The 20792-nt window shown below is 39.5% G+C and overlaps 1 protein-coding gene across 1 annotated transcript; it reads left to right on the forward strand.

The window, feature by feature from the left end:
- The first annotated feature begins 942 nt into the window (after positions 1-942).
- On the forward strand, positions 943-17169 carry LOC140231427 (enoyl-CoA delta isomerase 1, mitochondrial-like). Its single transcript, XM_072311550.1, has 8 exons — positions 943-1035; positions 4330-4461; positions 5470-5597; positions 6440-6586; positions 7941-8039; positions 12378-12459; positions 13095-13211; positions 16511-17169. Exons 1-8 carry the CDS (start codon positions 1011-1013, stop codon positions 16672-16674), a joined length of 894 nt encoding a protein of 297 aa, XP_072167651.1. The 5' UTR covers positions 943-1010; the 3' UTR covers positions 16675-17169.
- Positions 17170-20792: the final 3623 nt, after the last annotated feature.

A 20792-nucleotide genomic window follows, 5' to 3' on the forward strand; every position in this document is an offset into this window, starting at 1 on the left:
GTGGCACTAATGGTCTTTCGTAGTTTCGTACCTTCTTCGTGATTCTTCTCTTCTTCTTCTTCTTCTTCTCCTCCTCCTCTTTCTTTCTCCTCTGAATTTCACCCTTCTAATAGGAGGCCTATTCAGCGGTGCTATACCCCCATGGTAACATTGATAGTAATAGCTTCCCGAGTACTACAGTATAACCACAGGTCGATAAAGAAAGAAATAAACAAATCTGCGGCTGAGGATGAGACTAACAAAAAGAACCCTTGAAATGTGCTCCCCGGATGCGTTTTTATAGGAATAACGCATGCCGCGGAGTTGTTTAGCGAGTATGCAGTGCACGAGAGGTTTCTTCTGAGCATGCGCACTCCACACGAGCCGGAGGCGAGTGTGGAGTGTGCATGCGAAGAAGAAACCTCGAGTGCACTGCATATCGCTGAAGAACGACGGGAAAATGCGTTATTCCTTTTATAAGATGGCTAAGTAATTTCAAACGCGAGGTGAATATACCTTGTATGAAAAAGAAATAATGAAATAAATCCAATATCAAAGATTTTGAGATTGTACTCACCGTTGGAAAATGGCCCAGAGTAACGTTAGGCTTTCCCCGAGATTACCCCATCCCAGGTTGTGTTGAACACAACACTGTAAAAGTGGATATATTCGCGTGACTAATTTTTCGCGCTTGGCCGGGTCGCGCTAGTTTCTGGTTGCGCGAAATGCGCGAAAATTTGAACACCACGAAAATTTCAACCGTGGATTAGACAATTTGGGTGCGCGAAAATCCCACGGGCGTGCAGGGATAGACACTTTTCGCGAATGATCACGTGGTACACTTTGACCAATCAGCAAGCTGGAAATTACTTAGCCATCTTATAATTTTTTTTTTTTAAGACGGCACAGATTATGCGCTCCCCGGATGATACGTGCACAGTAGATAGACGTGACACTGACGGCGCGGCTTGTGTGAATGCCTGTGTAATCAGGAGTGCAGAAAAAAAAAGAAGAAGCTAAAAATAGTCGTGATGTTCCTCAACCATCTTTCAATCCGTAAGTATTTTTGTAATCAGAGAGACGCATGTGTGATTCTACAATGTACTATCTTATTGATCAGTCAATTAATGGTCTCCGACTTGTACTCATGACGTTCTAGAATCGTGTCTCCTCTACTAGTCGCTGCTCCGATTTACGCCATACTACTGCCACTGTGGAGTGTTTGCCGATTGTCTTACTTATTCGATCGTTTTTTGTTTTTTTTTTGGTTAACTGTCGTTGTTTGCTTTATGAAGTTCATTATATGTATATAGTATATATATGCTTTCTGTATTACATCTTTATTTATGGCTTTGTTTAGCCATAAAACATTTACTTGTTTGTTATTCTTCCATGCCCCCTGGCGGGGCCGTTCAAGAATAAAATTCATTGTCATTGTCATTGTCATTGTCATTGTCATTGCCATACGCTGCGTATTCGCGGGCGGCTGGAGTTGGGGACGGGTTACGTAGGGGACACCTGTGGCGAAGTCCAGCACCAGCTGTTTTTTCTCTCTCGAAGGGAGGCCGTCGCATCAACTCAGTGACATGATATGAAATTAAGTATCAACATTCTTTTTACTCTTTCAGCGTGCTAACTTTCATGGATAGCAGTCGTCTTTGGTTGTCGAATCCTGGTTCGGGGGGGGGGGGGGGGGAGGGGAGGGTAATTATTGACAGTATAATATACATGTCACTAAAGTTTAGTTTAGTTTAGTCTAAACTTTACAGCATACTAATATCATCATAGGCCTATGTGTAACGTTAGAACGCAACATTGTGGTCCAGAAATGTCGGGCCAATCCACTTCTGCGTCATCTCATTGAAGTTAATTACAACACCACAATTTGAGGGGCTATCCAGTATTTGAGATATGGAAATTAGTGTATCAGTGGACTGTTTCCTATCATGGGGAGGATGGAGGATGCCAATAAAATTAGGGGACTGTGAAGTGGTATATTTTTTTAATGATGTTTGTCAGCCATAGGCCTACATCAATGTACCCGGTAAACTTTAATACCTTTAGTTTAACTGCACCAGCGACCCCAACACGTATGACGTACCGGACAGCGCCCCTCGCTGGGGTTACTGGTACCTATGTACTGTGTCATAAGGAGCCAAATTATTTTTATGTTAAAGCTCTAATAAAATTGCACAATTTCAGGCATCAGATGACTAGACCCTTATTGGAAAGAGAGCTACCAAAGAAAGGGTGATATGAGTGCCTGTTATATTGCAGCCATGGGCATTTATACGGGGTGGAGGGGGGGGGGGATGGGTGATAATGAGCTTGCCAGATTACAAATAAGATGATATAAATGGGTGGCATCAAACCATTTATTGGAGAAGGGATTGCCAGAATTGAGTGCATATTAATGTTACAGGGGTATTGCTCTGCTAGGAAAACCCTCATATCAGCCTTCCCTGGTAGCTCCCTTTACAAGATTATTAAATAGACTCTTCAAATCCAGGAGGTACATACAGGGTAGGTAATAATACTTAATTGTCTTCCCATCCCCACCCCTGCCACATCTATTTTGTAACAGGTGCTCATAATCACCTTACCCCCTGGTAGTCCCATTTCCAAGGGATGGTTTGATTCCACCCATCATGTCATATGGGCACTTCCAAGTTAAAAGGGTACATTTCAGGGATGTTGCTTTATTTTCTGTTTCCAATGTGCATTACCCCAAGATACAATATGATCTTTGAGAACACTTTAATGAGAGATAACTTTGCCCCAAAATTGCTTCAAACAAGCGAAATGTTGGAATTTATGAACGTACATTACGCTGGACTGACCCATACGAATGGCAAATAATAAATGTTCATTGGAAATTTGTTGTTTTGCAACTGAATGACTTTATATGGAATAGAAAAGATAATAACAGCCCTCAAAATGTATTGAACACTGTTTTATACAATTTGTAGACTTTATAGTGGTGAATGTACGTTACGGGGACTGACAAAAAATGTGACAGTTTTGTCAGCCCACATAATGTAAGGATTTAGGATTTAGCTTTTAACGTTTTGCAAGATATTCAGAAACCACTCTTATGAGATGTCAAAGAGCCTGCAGTTTTAGGGAGGTATCAAAAGTTTATTTGATGAAATTGGTTTTGAAATGGCTGAGATATCCAAAAACAAGGTGAAACAAAGAGATCATAATAAAGTTGTGGCATGTCGCCTTTTATTATTAGCACTTTTTTGGATATCTCAGCCATTTGAAAACCAATTTTCATCAAATAAACGTTGAATCCTTCTTAAAATTACATGCTCTTTCATATTTTATAAGAGGCTTTTCATTATCTCACTTAGAAATGTTCAAAACATGAATCCCCACCTCAACCAGTACTGTGCAGTCCCTTTAAGGGCTGTTATTATCTTTTCTATTCAATTAAAGCCATTCAGTTGCAAAACAACAAATTCCAATGAACATTTATTATTTGACCTTCATATTAATAGGTGTCAGTACAGCGTAACGTACATTCACACACAAAATTTAATTTTGACATAAATTCTAAAATTGCTTGTTTGAAGCATTTTGTGGGCAAAATCTCTCATTAAAGTGTTCTCAAAGATCATATTGTATTGGGGGTAATGCTCATTAGGAACAGAAAATAACCTGACATCCCTGAAATGGTCCATTTTACCTTGGAAATGCCCATCTCTAAGCTCTAAATAATTTAGCCACCTTCAGCCCCTGACTTCACTGACACTCATATCACACTTTGCGCATGAGTAAAAATAAAAAAAAAAAAAAAAAAAAAAAAAAGTCATTTGCCACATAAGAGGCATGCAGGTTTGTAAATTCACTTAGATAGCTAAAGCATCAGTGAATTGATGTAATGATTATTCATGTAATCCTTGTAAATGGTGCTTGTCAACACATCCACCTGACAGCAACAAAGGTAATAATTTGCAATATTGATGGGGAAAAATTGTTCATACATTCAGTGCAAAGCAATGAATAGATGCTTCTCACTAGCCACATTTTTTGTTTGAACATATTTCATAAATTGTTAGTTGGACAAGCCTACAAGTTATGTCGCTTTGAAAATGAGTGAAATACCTAACCAACTGAGAAATAGGAAAAGTCATCTTCCGAAATGCACATAAGTTTTAATTGCAAAATGATTGATTTACCCCCTCAACTCGCAGTGTTATGATTAACTTTGATGACCCATTTGGCCTGCCATAGACCATACTGATTGTACACAAATGATCTATGCTGAAGTTAGCAACTGTCAGTACTTGCCCTATATGCCCATGAAACCAGGATTACCCCCAAGTCTTGTTTGAATTTCAATAGGCATACGGTTGCTGACACCGTTGCAGCGTAATATCCTGTGTGCCAATTCTCTTGGAGAGCTGACTGGACTGCACATCAGACACCAGCACTACAGCAATGGCACGGGGAATTTCAGGATCGAAAAAGATAAAGGTATTACCCCATTGACTCCCAGTGACCACATTTCTGTTGTTTCGAGCTGTTACTTGTGCTATTCATTGGTTATTTAAGCATTTTATGCAGTAAGGAAAAAGTGCTTCACTGTCACTTCAACACACATGTAAATTGTTTGCAATTCTTTTCTTTAGATACTGGTACAAAAGTTTTCAAAAGCCTTTTAATTCTGAAGTTTGTAATTCATCCATCAATTTTTGTGACACATCTATTTAAGAGATAAGTAGTAATAGTTCTCATTTAAAGTGGCAGATTTGAAATATTTTCTGATTATTTGGAGATTTTACAGCATTAACAAGTTTTATTTACTCTTTGTGCAACATACGATATGCCGTGAAATTTCAAAAGTGCCGCTTTAATGATTTCAGTGATTTCTGAAGCAAAATTCCCTCAGGACTGTAGGACAAGCTGAAAATGACAAGAGTCCTTTTTATAAAAAAAAACATGAAAAAAAAAGGTAAAGGAGACATTTCCATATGAAGTTCCCCCTCCCATGATACTGAAAATGTAGATTTTTAGCATATTTAAGTATATTTCGGAACTTCTTCGGCCAAGAAACTTTACTAGCAATGACTATATTTTGTCTAAAGTACTTATCTTCTTTACATCACATGTATGCTGTTATGTTGTAACAGGCTGCAACTAGGACTTATGAACAGGACTTTTTAACCAGCATTTTATGTCTATTATCTAAACACTGTGCTGTACATTTTACCATCAACAAGGGTATATCCAAAGTCATTTGTCATTTTATTGAGTATTTCATTGAGTTATTGCACTTTGCTATATAAAAAATCTGCTTTCATAATGTGCTACCCGACATGTATGTTCTTGTGACATTTTATTGCTTTGCTTTGATATGAAATAAATGTGTATTGAATTAAATTGTATGAGTAATGATATGTTACAGAACAATTCTGGCACTGTGAATACACAAAACAACTATCATTATGATTGTTATTGCTAAATGTTTTTTTTCTCACCCAGATTTCGCTGTCATGTACATGAAACGGCGACCAGCCAATGGGTACTCGCTGGACTTTGTGAAGGAGATGACCGCCAACATCTTGGACGTGGAGGGCGATCCAGCAATGGAAGGACTTGTGATTACATCAGTATGTCATCTGGGCAGAGGAGCTTTGAATTTTGATTCTTCAACACACCCTACTCAGTGGCAGATCCAGGCGGGGGCGCACCGGGCGCACGTCCTCCCTTTAATTTTTGTTAAAACACAAGAAAAAAAAAATTAGGGATACGTGCGCCCCCTTTAATTTTGTAAAGGTGCCCCCCTATCACAGAATTCCTGGATCTGCCCCTGCTACTGCTGCTGTTCGAGTAGAAAAGGGATAAGTCTTTTAGAAGGTCAAAATCAAACACATTGATTTAATCATTGGGTGATATCAAGTTTGGTAACATACAGTGCTGGTGTTGGTTCTATCTTAACACTAGCTCCAGCAATGATTCAAAATACAGTATGTAGTATGACATCATGGCCCGAATTCACGAAGGTGGTACAAATGAAACCATTGTTTAAACCATGGACAAAAACCATGGAGCGCCAAGTGTCGCACAGAATATTTCGTTACGAAATCAGTCATTTCGTTGATGAAATGATTATTTTGTAACGAAATGACAACATTTTGTAAATAAATGAACATTTCGTCCACAAAGTGATAATTTCGTTAACGAAATGGTCATTTTGTCGACAAAATGACCAATTTCGAAACGAAATATTCCGTGCGACACTTGGCGCTTCATGGTTTTTGTCCATGGTAAACCATGGTTTCATTTGTACCACCTTCGTGAATTCGGGCCTCTGTGTGCAATGTGTTACGCGTAGAGATGATATATACAGAAAATATAAAGAAGTAACAGTTTCTGATTTAAAGTGTTGCCCTTCCTCCCTCTCTGTCTTTTTCTCTTTGTTTGTTTTGTGTTGATCTTTTCCTCTCTAAAGGACATTCCCAAGCTATTTTCAGGTGGCCTGGACTTCAAGATGGCCTACCAGAAGCCCAAGGAGGAGATGATGGAGTTTTGGCGAGCATTCCAAGAAGCCTTTCTTGTGCTCTACGGCACTCGACTGGCCACCGTAGCTGCCATTAATGTACGTATTCAGATGAAAATATGTTAACAAGAGCCCGTACGGGATACTCTAGTATAAAATCCTGACAGAACAAAAAAATAAATAAAAATAAAAAGAAGTTTAAAAAATATCCAACCAGAATCGAAAGGATACTCATGCAAAAATTCTTTGTGGTCCTCACTTGATGTGGAGGGGATGGTGAACCAACCAACTTTGCTCACACTCATGCAGGCTGAACTTGTTAAGCAAGTGGTATTGTAATAGAATTACACTGCTTCATTTCTGAAATATGTGAGGCTCCTATGTCATCAACTTTGTTCAGTGTAATTTGTTTAAGGTTTTTCAGAGTATTAGTTTCTCTGCTCAAGGACCACAATAAATTCCACAAATCTATATATGGAGCTGTTGATTTATGTACTACATGATGTGAAATTGTGAAAATCATCTGGAATGCCCCTTAAACCCGTTGAGGGCAAGTGTCTATGGGAAATGCTTGTTGTAGTGAAATCAGCCCGTCCTCAACGGGTTGATAACATGATCTAATGGGCAGAGTTTGGAGAAAGTTTGGAAAATCACCACAAAGTTTACACCAAGCCTGGTATATGGGTAGTTGATTATCACATCTGCTGTACCAGTATCCTTGTTTGGCAACACGCAATTAAACCACAAAAAGCCCTTGTTGTCTTTAAGGCTTATGATGAGCTGTATTGACATTAGCTCTGGCTTGGTTGCATAGTTTTGTGTAGAATTAAAAATTAAAATTGATCAGCAGCAAAAAAAGAAGACAAAATGTTTTCTTTTTCAAGACCAGAAAAAAAAAATTGTCTGTTTTACAACCCATGGTCTGTAGCATTTCAAAACAGATTATGAGTCACCGCTGTCAACAATCTTTACCCATAGAATACATGCAATCATTGGCCTCTTAGGCCTGTATTCTGCTAAAAAATTAGGCCGAGTTTAAACCCACATCTGGGTCTAAAGTGGGTTTAGACCTCGGTCTACTGACACACTGTCTTCAGTAAGAATATGGGCCCTTGATCGTAGATAATTTCAGTCTTTTACAATGAGGCTTAAAACCAGAACGGAATTTCAGCAGTGTTCAGTCGGTTCATCGCTTTGCCATGCGTGTCTCTTTGTGTGTAAATATTTCCTGATAAATGAAGTGTGAGGAAAATGAGAGGCATGAAAGCGGTTTAGGGTATATTTGTGCATCAGGGTGACTACTCAATAATGAATTGAGTAGATTTGGGGTCAAGGGTCGCCGGACAAAGGTCACAGGAAACCTTGGTAGATCTGTCTGAATTACTGCCTCTAAGAGAGTTCTTTGCTGGCTGCATTTCACCTTACCATTTTACATGTGTTTCTCTTTCTCCAGGGCCATTGTTACGCTGCTGGTGCAGTGTCAGCCTTGGCGTGCGACAGCAGGATCATGGTCAAAGGGCCCTATTGCATCACTCTAAATGAAGTAGCCATAGTAAGGATTCTCACCATCTTTTTTATGCCTCCGCCACGAAGTGGTGCCGGAGGCATTATGTTTTCAGGTTGTCCGTCCGTCTGTACGTCCGTACGTCCGTCCGCATTCGTTTACGCGATAACTTGAGTCAAGGTCAAGGTCAAGGTCAAGGTCAAATCATGAAATTGTATCAGTATACGAGATAACTCAAGACTGGATTGAGCAAATTTCACCAAACGTTGTCCGAGGATGATGTATGATGGGACAATTACTTGATTAGTTTTTGAGTGAAATTGGACAGAGGTCAAAGGTCAAAGATCAGGGTCAAATCCTAAAATTTATCTGTTTACGTGATAACTCAAAACTGGATGAAGCAGCTTTTGCCAAACTTGGTCCAAGGATGATGTATGATGAGGCAATTAGTTGAGTAGATTTTAGTGACATTGGCAAGAGGTCAAAGGTCAAAAGGTCAAGGTCAAATGCTAAAAATGTTGCTATTTCCCCCATATCCATGCAATTCCCAAAGGTATTTTTATGCCTCCGCCAACGAAGTGGCCGGAGGCATTATGTTTTCGGGTCGTCCGTCCGTACGTCCGTCCCATTTTGTTTTTGTCGATATCTCAAGAACCGTTAGGTGGTTTTGCATCAAACTTGGTATGAGGGTATATCCTGGGGGGATGACACTTTGTTTGGATTTTAGGGTCACGGGGTCAAAGGTCACAGGTTATTTTGTGGAAAAAAAAGGTTGAAAATTCATGTTTTTGTCCCCGCCGAACGAGTTCGAGCAGGGGACTATGAAACGGGCTCCGTACGTGTGTGTGTCCGTGTGTCCGTCCGTGCGTCCGTGCGTCCGTGTGTCCGTCCGTGCGTCCGTGCGTCCGTCCGTGCGTCCGTGTGTGATCAAAATGTTCAAAATGCTACTCCTTCGCCATTTCTAACCCGATTTTGATTCTGTTTGCTTTATATGATAGCACTACATGGGAGCTTTGAAACTTCTATAAAGAATTTCAGTTGTGACCTTTGACCTTGACCTTTGACCTATATTGTACATTTTGCTTCAAAATGCTACTCCTTCGCCATTTCTAACCCGATTTTGATTCCGTTTGCTTTATATGATGGCACTAGGTGAGGGCTTCAAAACTTCTACACAGAATTTTGACTTTGACTTCTTTGACCTTTGACCTTGATTTTTTGCCTATATTGTACATTGGCTACAAAATGCTACTCCTTCGCCATTTCTAACCCGATTTCGATTCCGTTTGCTTTATATGATGGCACTAGGTGAGGGCTTCAAAACTTCTGCACAGAATTTTGACCTTTGACTTCTTTGACCTTTGACCTTGATTTTTGACCTAAATTGTACATTTTGCTACAAAATGCTACTCCTTCGCCATTTGTAACCCGATTTCAATTCCGTTTGCTTTAAGTGATGGCACTTGGTGAGGGCTTCAAAACTTCTACACAGAATTTTGACCTTTGACTTCTTTGACCTCTGACCTTGATTTTTGACCTGTATTGTACATTTTGCTATTAAATGCTACTCCTTCGCCATTTCTAACCCGATTTCGATTCCGTTTGCTTTATGTGATGGCACTAGGTGAGGGCTTCAAAACTTCTACACAGAATTTTGTCCTTTGACTTCTTTGACCTTTGACCTTGATTTTTTACCTATATTGTACATTGGCTACAAAATGCTACTCCTTCGCCATTTCTAACCCGATTTCGATTCCGTTTGCTTTATGTGATGGCACTAGGTGAGGGCTTCAAAACTTCTACATAGAATTTTGACCTTTGACTTCTTTGACCTTTGACCTTGATCTTTTTACCTATATTGTACATTTTGCTACTAAATGCTACTTCCGGTGGGGACATATATTACGCACCGCGTAATTTCTACTTTTCCTTGTTCTCCATATCTCGCAAATGGTTCAAGGTATCTTCACGGCACTTAGTATATATGCTTGTTCCAATGGGCAGTGATTATCTAGGGAAGTTGGGGGTCATGGTTCAAAGGTCATGGGGTCACTCCTCAAAATATCACTACTTTCCTTATATTTATGCAATGCCTGAAGGTTTTTTTTTTTTTTTTTAACTTGATGTATGCATGTATTACCCAATATATATTCTGTGGGAAGTTTCTTGCCAAAAGGTCAAAGGTCAAGTGAAAGTGCTGAATTGCACTTTTTTCTCCATAGCTCAAAAGTAACTCAAGGTATCATCATGAAACTTACATATTTATGCATGTTCAACCTAACAGTGATTCTCTTTGGAACTGTGAGGTCAAAGGTCAAAGGCCAGGTTTAGATAATGCTATTTTCCCATTTGATACTGAAATTATTCTTTTTTTCAATACCTTGAAAATTACTCAATGCATAAACTTATAAAAGGGTCAAAAGTCAAGTAAAAATCATCAGTTCCCCAAATACCTGCGCTCTGACATTTTAATCATTCATCCAGTTGAACCTACAGTGTGGTTCTAGGAAAGTGAACATTCAGCACATTTGTGGCAAACCCGTCATTTTAATATTTTGCCAATTGTGTGAAACTGTCATCACACATTGTCAAGACATTGTACTATAGACCTATTAGGAGAACCATGCATTATGGCGGAGGCATATCAGTCACCGTAGCGATATATCTAGTTTTTTTTTTTTTTTGTATCAACTGAAGAGAAATAGATGCAAAAAAACTGTTCAGACTAAATTTATATTGTCATTACATATCCTCAATTTCAGATAAGTAATTTGTACTGAAAGAATGCCATGAAAAATTATGGATGCAGATGATGAAAAAAATATACAGTTATTGCAAACTTAAACTGGAAGCTAGTTATGGACAACAAGACTTACATTTATTCTACTTGTTTGTTGTTGACTGTGTGTTGGATAGTAGGTGATGTATCTTGCTGTGTCTAATACAGCATTACATTTGCTTGTTTTACTATCTTTATACCCAAAAGGTCAGTTTTTAAAGTATGGTGAACGAGAAAAAAAGGATGATATTCATAAACAAGGTAATTTATACATTTCTGAAAAGCTTAAGTCTCTAGGAATATGAATAACTAGCTTTCAGAATGTAAAAACATCTCCAGAACGATGGAGAGATGGTGTTTTGAGACCCTTTTTAGACCACCTGAACCCGCTCTGACGGCAAAATTTTGGTGACCAAAATTATGACATCACGAAATGTGCGCTGTGCTATGCACTCCATCCACACAGTGAGCTCCGTCTATGGAGGGCCGTTGCGGACGTGGTTCGTTTGGGGCATACGCAGGGAGAGGCAGTTGCATACGTATGCCTGTTTCCATGTACGCCCCAAACGAGTTATGTCCACAGCGGCCTTCCATATTCGTCGCCTCTCCCTCGCTTCTTTTACAACCCTGACTTTGCCACTGTCAATATCAGTGTTATTGTCACTGTCATCACTCAATTCACTCTCGTTGTCAAACTCAAAGTCTTTCCGTACAATATAAGGTAAAAATTTGACGTTTTAATGTCTCAGCCAAGAAAGCAGATGCGACTAAAGACAGGCCAAATATTGCATCCACTTACCAAGAAATACATGCTTTATGAATGGCGGCCTCGATGTCCCGCTGCACTCGTAAAGGGCTTTGTTCATTTCGTGACGTCATATTTTAGGGCCCGAAAAAGACGGCTGTTCCGGAGCGAATATCGGTGAAGCAAATCAGTCAGTTTTAACTCGCGATTTCTCATTCGCGCGAATATCTTTTGATATGTATCATTAAGAATCTGTTTTAGGAGACATTTCCCTCTGCTTTGACACCTTCTTTTATATGATTTTCTTGATTTTAATGTCTCGTTCACCATACTTTAAGGGTTTTCTTGTCTGCTAGGTGATACTGCCCTCAACATTACATCTTTCAAAGGTCAAGGGTGATATTTAGGTCACTGACTTATATACACTTTTTACTGGCCTCATGTAATTGACTTTTTTTTTCTTTAGTATGCAGCTCCACGGTGGGATAGATTTCTGTTGTGTGGCAGAAGAAATTTAAGTTATACTATTATTATTGTCATTGTTATTATTATTATTATTATTATTGTTGTTGTTATTATTATTATTATTATTATTATTATTATTATTATTATTGAATTATTGTAATTGTTATTCTTATGATTATTATTACTACTGTACTATTATAATTTTTGTTCTTGTTATTATTATTATTATCATCATCATCATGATTGTCATTATTATTACATGATGATAACTATGTTTATTATCATTTAAACAAAAACAAAAAAATGTATATTATCATTGGCCTGTCTGTTTGAATCAGCCACTATGTTTCCCCTAAACTGTAAGTTTTGTTGTTGTTGTTTTTTCCACTCCTGCCAGGGTGTGGTAATTCCCTTCTGGATCAGAGATCTGTTGCGGTGCACTGTTGGCCATCGTCAAGCTGAAAGGGCAATGCAGCTAGGTAAAGGGGGAAAAAAAAAACCTCATCAGTTTGGTAAACACTCCCCACACTAACTCTTAAAGGATGGAATAGCTTTGGTTGAGATAAGAGGATTCAAATTCTAACTTTTTGCAAGATAAACTAAGTAAAACAAAGTGGTTATAATAAAATATGGGTCCCACCTTTCATTAGGACCTCTTTGTGTTTTGATATCTCAGCCATTTCAAAACCAATTTTCATCAAATAAACTTTGAATTTCTCTTTGAATTGTGTGCTCTTTCATGTCCCATAAGGAGTTTCTCACTATCTCATAAAAAGTTGGACACCTGAAGCCCCATCTAAACCAAAACTATACCATCCCTTTAAAAGTAGAATTTTCTGTAAGTATAATGCATACGTGGATTCAAGTTTACCAGATGCTTGCTTCTTTCAAAAGAAGGCAGCTGTAGTCTCAAATTGCAATCAGATTTTTAAATATTCTGCAATAAAATTATAGGATAAGTAATGACCTCTACTGTTTCAAAAAGTCAAACTCTCGCTATGTTTTTCCCTTTCATTTTGTATGATATATTCGTATTTACCTATACACCTACATGCATACATATGTACATGCAAACATAAGTATATGCATATATAATAATATATTTGCTCTCCAGGCACAATCTACAATGCAGAGGAAGCTCTGAGAATTGGTATGGTGGACGAAGCTGTGGATGAGGACAAGTTGATGGACAGTGTGAGGGAAGAGATGGGGAGATTTTTGAAAATACAAGGTGAGAACAGTCGGTTCTTTACGTGCCATGCCGGAAATCCCCTGTGTGCCACATTATTCTTAGGGTGCGTTTGAGCGCTCTCCTAAAGCGAACTGTACTGTACCATACCCGCGCCAGAGGAGCGCTGGAACGCTCCCAAAGTGTACTGTACCATAATGTACCGAGCCAAAAGTGGACCACTTCCTGATGTGCTCCGAAAGCGTACCAAAAGCGTACCACAAGTTCGCTGTAAAGCATGCGCGTATCATGCGCATGGTACATCACGATGCAAAGACAACATTCTCTTTGTTCGGGACAGCTGTAAGTAGTTCAAGCACCACATGAATGACATTCTTGCTATAAGAATGTGTGACTTTTTCTAAAAATAACTCCTGAGGTACGCTTTCTCAACAGAGCTCTTGAATGCTTCAAATCTGGCACAGTTCAGTACGGTATGCTTTGGTTCAGTTCGCTTTGGTTCACTTTAGAGTGCTCGAACGCACCCTTTGACACCAGCATAGTCATGCTTTGAGAAAACATTCTGTTTTTAAAATCTATGTAACTTCTATGTAGATTTCTGTTAAGCTGGATATGTAGTGAGCAAAGTTGTACAGAAAAATTCCAAGTTTTGCTCTGATGAAAATCGTATGACAAATCGATTGTTTTTGTCGAGCCCACCAGAGGTGCAGGGAGACTAAGGGATCACCTGTGGCATCTGTCCAGGCGCGCCGGAAGCAGTTTTGGATTGGGGGGGCAAACATTGGAGGGGGCTCAAGATTAGACCATGCATATGTTACACAATACACACACACACACACACACACACACACACACACACGCACACACATCTATTATATATATATATATCTATCTATCTATATATATATATATATATATCTATATATATATATATATATATATATATATATATATATATATATATATATATATATAGATACACATATGTAAAGTGGCGTACGGTGGGTCGAAAATGGGGGGAACCATAAAGTAATTTTGACGGTTTGTATGCTTGTGCGTGTGTGCGTGAGCAATAATGGGACTACAATACATTACGGAATGTGATACATTCAACAACGCAGTCATTGAGGAACATTGTAAGTTTTCCTTACATGGATTATGGAATGACGGTGTGAAGCGATCGACAAATTATATACTGTCAGCAATATAAGGTGAATGGCATAACAATAAAATGCGAGCGAGCGAAGCGAGCGAGCTTGAAAATTTTGATATTCTACAGTTCCAAAACTGGAGTTTTAATTGTAGCTACATATTTCGCTATGAAATAAATGGGGGCGCATCGGGCGCAACTGCTGGCAATTATTGGCAGCAACATTAGGAGAATGGCATAACGATTCAATGCGAGCGAGCGAAGCGAGCAAGCTTGAAAATTTTGACATTCTACAGTCCCAAAACTGGGGTTTGTAGCTTTATCTTTCACTTTGGAAATTAATGGGGCGGCGCATCGGGCGCAACTGCAGGTAATTACTGGCAGCACCATTAGGAGAATGGCATAACGATTCAATGCGAGCGAGCAAAGAGAGCGAGCTTGAGAATTTTGACATTTTACAGTCCCAAAACTCCCGTTTGTAGCTATATCTTTCGCTTTGGAAATTAAGGGGGGCATCGGACGCAACTCAGTGCTGGCAATTACTGGCAGCAACATTAGGAAAGTGGCATAATGATTCAATGCGAGCGAGCTTGAAAATTTTGACATTTTACAGTCCCAAAACTCCCGTTTGTAGCTATATTTATCTTTCGCTTTGGAAATTAAGGGGTGGGGGCATCGGGCGCAACTACTGGCAATTACTGTCAGCAACATGAGGAGAATGGCATAACGATTCAATGCGAGCGAGCGAAGCGAGCGAGCTTGAAAATTTTGACATTCTAGAGTCCAACAATTGCCGTCGTAGCTATGTTTTTCGCTTTAGAAATTAAGGGGGAGGCGCACCGGGCTCAACTGCTGGATGCGAGCGAGCGAAGCGAGCGAGCTTGAAAATTTTGACATTTTACAGTCCAAAAGATGCCGTTTGTAGCCATATACATATATATACATATTTATTTTATTTTCTTTGTTTATGCATTTATTTGTTATTATTATTATTATTTTTTTTTTTTTTTTTGGGGGGGGGGGCTTTTTGGGGGGGCAAAAATGCGTTTTGCCCCCCCACTTTTTGGATTGGGGGGGCGGCCGCCCCCCCTGCCCCCCCACTTCCGGCGCCTATGCATCTGTCCGTCCGTCGTCTGTCTGTCTTGAATAACTCTCTATTGAGGACTTCAATTTCAATCAAACTTGGAGGGAAGAGTGGTTATACAAAGTTACACATTTTACCAAACATGAAGGTAACCTCAAGGTCAGAGGTCACAGGCAGCTACATTACTGTAAAGGCAAGACTTTTGCACACAAAACAGTGACAGAAACTTGGAATTTATACCTGAATTTATTTGGGAACAACGCTTGATTGTCAATCACCACATAAAATGCAAGCTATATGTGAGTCGAACAGAAGTGCGAGAAAGGCTTTCATTGTTCAATGTACTGCGGAATTTGGCGATTTATTGATCGGTTTGGGCGGGTTTGTGGGTTTGAGCAGAATATGCGAACTTGGCACGCCGTCAAGTGAGTCAGACGTGCGAACATGGCACAGAAAGTGTTAACCAAGTCAAACCATACTTTTCAGAGATATCAAGGTCAGAGATGAGCAAGGCTTGAGTGTTTGCTGTTTTATCGTGTGGAAGAGGGGGTGATGGCTGACTTGAAGGGATTGTATACTTTTGGTTGAGATGGCGCTTCAGGTTTCCAACTTTTTTATGAGATAGTGAGAAACCCCTTGTGTAGCAAAGAGCGTACAATTCTAAGAGGAATTCAAAGTTTATTTGATGAGAATTGGTTTTGTAATGGCCGAGATATCCAAAATAGAGTGATCCTGATAAAAAGTCCACCTCAATCGGATTGTATACTGCCTTTGAGCTCCAAACTAATCAATAGGGTATATTTGTGAAAATGAAAATTGAAAGAAACCCTATACACCGTTCAATCCATACAAACACTTGCCCTTTGAACAGATACTACTGATATGAACTGATATATTTGTCTTCATTCAAAACATAATGCACCTTATTCTGTGAAAAAGCAACAATGGCATGATTTTATTCAGATACTTTTCTACCAGATTGTACACCATGAATAATGGGATACAGTATATATCCTTCTCCCCATATGCCAGGTACTTAGGGGTGTATAGGAAATTCCTGGAATAAATTGTTGAAATAAACTGGACGACTCGTTGTATTTGTCGTAGGTGTGCCTCGTGCAAAATGCAAGCAGGAGCTCCGGGGAAAGTTCTTGCGCAACCTGCGAGAGCGCCGGGAGGAGGACGCCCATCAGATGGCGGAGGACGCCACCTCAGACCTCGTCCAGAACAACATCGCTGCCTTCCTGGCATCAAGATCCAGGCGAGAGTGACCACGTCGTTTTTCAACACTCGGAACTACCAACTAGTATACTCTCTTTTTTCCTTTTTTTTTTTTGGAAAAAAAAATTATCGTGTTCTACCTCATCTCAAAGAAAGAAATATGCTGCTGTAATGAAATATATGACATTTCTGAAATTATATGTAGGATTAATTACGATTTCATTGCATGTTTGAACCAAAATATGCCTTTTTACCTTCAAGACATGTCTTCTTGCACAGGTCTTGTGTGCATCTGTATGTTTGTGTGTGCGTTTGATTTTTTATTTTGTCTGTAAAGGGTTAGTAGTTATTTCTGATATACATCAGCGACTCGCCCAAATGAATGGCAAATGATGTGCATTAGAACGCTTTATGCATTTGCACCATGAATATAGTGCAGATCTGATAAATCATATCATGAAAGTCGTACGCAAATTTCAAGTCATGTGTCACTTCTTTTGACAGTGACTTTGATTTTTTGAATTCTTAGTAATTACATGATGATGAAACGTTGATTGGATAAGATCTATGAGACATTTTCACAGAAAATGCAGCTTGGTTTTCCATTACTCTACTCTTCGTAGTATTCATTAGTAACTCCAGATGTGTATTGTTTATAAAGATATTGAAATATGAGAAATGAATCCAAAAATATAGCTCAAGATATATTTGCGAAATATATGAAATGTGTCACATGCTTTTCAATGTGTGATCAATTACTACTTCTTGCAATAAGATTTTTGTCTTCCGGGATCAATTTTGCCATTGTTATTATTATTTTGAATATATCTAGCGAGAATCGTACAGTAGGTGTGACCTCAAACTTATTTTGCCCTTTTGTCTATCATTTGACTATTTTGTGGTATCCTATTGCTGCTTCCAATCTGTCCCTGTGAAAAGAAAGGAAAAAAACCTGCAGAGGTCTTGAACTAGGACACTTTTGTGATGGTCCAACATACATGTGTAGGAATTTTTCTTGCCCAAATGAGAAGTGATTGATATTAACTGATTTTGAAAATTGTAGTGTGCAGCTGCTCTTGCATGTGGAGACTAAAAAGAAAGAGAGAAAAAAAATGTCACTCTCGTGTTATGCACTGTGATGTGAAAATCAGTCCCGCTTGATTTTTAGCCCACCTGAGATGAAGGCTCAAGTAATAGTGAGCTATTGCGATCGTTCTTCGTCCCGCATGCGTCGTCCGTCGTCCGGCGTGCGAAAACTTTTTACATTTTTGTCTTCTTCTTTAGAACCCCATGAAACTAGGCAGGTAGCATCCCTAGGGGAATAGGATCTCAATTTGTTCAAATGGGCACCATGCCCCCATGGGCCCCCCCCCCCCCCCCCAAGAAAAAGAAAATAGGAATCTTAAAAAATCTTCTCTAGAACCAGAAATGATAGAGCTAAGTTAATACTACGAATTAGTACATTGATGACTGTAGTTCCAAGTTTGTTCATGGCGGAATCAGGGGTGCCTCCCTTGGGACCCAGGGGAGGGGAGTAGGGAGGGGTCCTAATGGGGCCTAAATTGTACATTTTCATCTTCTTCTTGAAAACCTCATGATGAATATTCACCAAACTTGGCAGGTAACATGCCAGGGGATTAAGATCTCAGTTTGTTGAACAGGGTGCTATGCTCCCCTTGGGGCCCCTAGGGGGTCCAACCCCCCCCCCCCCAAACATTAAGATTGATGACTGTAGTTCCAAGTTTGTTCATGCAATCCAGGGCTGCCGGGGGGGGGGGGGGGGGGGAAGAGGGGGATCCCTCAAGGGATCCAAATGTTGACCTAAATTGTACATTTTCATCTTCTTGCCGAAAGCAACATAATGGAATTTCACCAAACTTGGCAAATAGCATTCCTAGGGGGATAGGATCTCAAAGTGTTTGAATGGGCACCATGCTTTCCTTGGGAGTCCCAGGGGGCCCAAACCTCCTAAATTAAGGAATATTCAATTAATATTCTTCTCTAGAAAGTGATAGAGCTTTAAGTCTTTTTTTCCAAACTGCAGAGTCCAACAGTCTATGAAGTATAGTGTACTTGGCAGGTATTGTTCCCAGTGTGATGGAATATGCAAATGGACACCATGTCCCCAGCTCTCAAAGCTGCCCCCCCCCCCCCCCCCCCCCAGTTTCCAACGTCTCAGGTAAGAGTCTGTAAGAATGCACTAAAGGTGAATTTGCGATAATGAGTACTCAGGTGTGTGCGAGACCCCCCCGGGTCTCTTGTTAACTCTTGCGATAATTTGACCAACTCAGTGTGTATGCAGCTCTTAAACAAATTCTGTGTGCTTTGTACTGTTTTGCCATTACAGTGCACTCCCGTTATAACGAACACGGTTATAACGATTCCGGTTACAACGAAATAAAATTTAGGGCCGCAACATTATCAACTCTATGTATTTTTATTGTTTATTCATTCGGTTATAACGAAATTTCGTTATAACGAAAGAAAACTGCTGGTCCCGAGGACTTCGTTATAACGGGAGTCCACTGTATAATGTCTTTTGTCTGTGACAGCTTATGGATGTTATTTTTGTAAAGGAACAATTATTTGTTCTGTATGAAAGTATGAAAAAAAGATACATACCGTGCATTGAATGCTCCAGTTGAAATTATGGATTCCAAAGTTCAGGTATGCACTATTTTCTCATGTATGGGGGGGGGGGGGGGGGGGGAGGGGCAGCCCCGAACAAAAGTGCAATTTTGTCACTGTGGAATCGATACGTTTCATAATGGCTCGAAACAGGGCAGTGCATGATGTACTGTATTTGTTTTGTATCCTTCCAACAATATTCTATAATGAAAAACAGCAAACTTAAATTGCTGTAATAAAATTGTTTACATATTGCAGTAAAGACGGACGCAATTTACACAGTGGTCTAACGATCCTGATATCAATAACACTTTGCACACGCTATTGATAAAGAAACATTTATCGATCGCATAGCTCTAGCAGGGTATGGTGCACTGTACCATGGATATTATGTCACGGTACTGCACGTTATTATTTTTTTTTCCATCGGCAGGTTCTCTTGTTGGTCACGTGACGCTGTGTAGACCGATCGCTGAACAGGCTTTCATTAATTAAGCATGTAAATGCTACTAGTTTTTATCAAAGCTTAAAGAGCAAAAGAGTTTGCTTTTGTATTATCCATGTTTTTGTGCCAAATATTATCGACTTTCCGTCCACCCATAAGAGAGGTGCAACAGGTGCATCACTGAAATATTGCCGTACAGTATATTGTGAATGAATGTGGCATTTATTAATGCAATAGTTTCTCGCGGGCAGTTTCCATTGTAGGAATGCCTGAAGGAGAGAGATAAGGCAACTCAAATTTGATTGCAAATTTACTACTTCATTTTCACAGCAGCATTTTCACCGTGTGTAAGTGATTATTTGCCCCTGTGAGAAATGTGTTCCAGATGAAAGCATTCACCTTGGGTGATAAGCGAGTGTTTGGTGGAAGTCAAAACAATTACAATTGTAGAAGAATGACTAAATGCCACTGAATGTCATTTCTATGTGCTCACACTAGTGTGTTAGTAATCAATATCACTTGAAAATGATGAATTCATATGTTACTATGAAAGATACTAAGATGAATGTTTATCATGTCATCAATAAATTGTGGGATGATGATCCTTGACGCATATCATAAGACAATCTGAAATCACATCGTGTTTGCATGTGTACAGTTTTAATGAGAAAAGATTTAATAATTGCATGTGCATGAATACGTGTACAGTGTACTTTTACTTTTGTATACATAGTTTCATTGTGTCATGTGTAATGTAAGGAGCCTTGTTTTAACAGACCTTACCACAGCAACGTCGCGACAACGTCCGTAGAACAAAATTAGCACGAGATAACAAAAGCAAAAAGCAAAAGCTACCGCGACAATGTCCGAGCAACAACCGTTTTACCCCTGATCAGGCCGGGCTTCTTTGACTACGCTAAAACCGGAGGGGGGCGGATTCCACCCCCCTCCCCCGCCCTGAGATCTCGGCCATCAGTTGTGTGATCTCGACCAAATTTGGCATGCGTGACACCCACGTCGCAATCTACAAGGTTGTGTTGTAAGATTTTTTTTCAAATAATCAATTTTTAATTTTTGATTAATTAATTATGCAAA

This window comes from Diadema setosum, chromosome 8 (genome assembly GCF_964275005.1).
Source record: "Diadema setosum chromosome 8, eeDiaSeto1, whole genome shotgun sequence".
NCBI classification, from domain to species: Eukaryota; Metazoa; Echinodermata; class Echinoidea; order Diadematoida; family Diadematidae; genus Diadema; species Diadema setosum.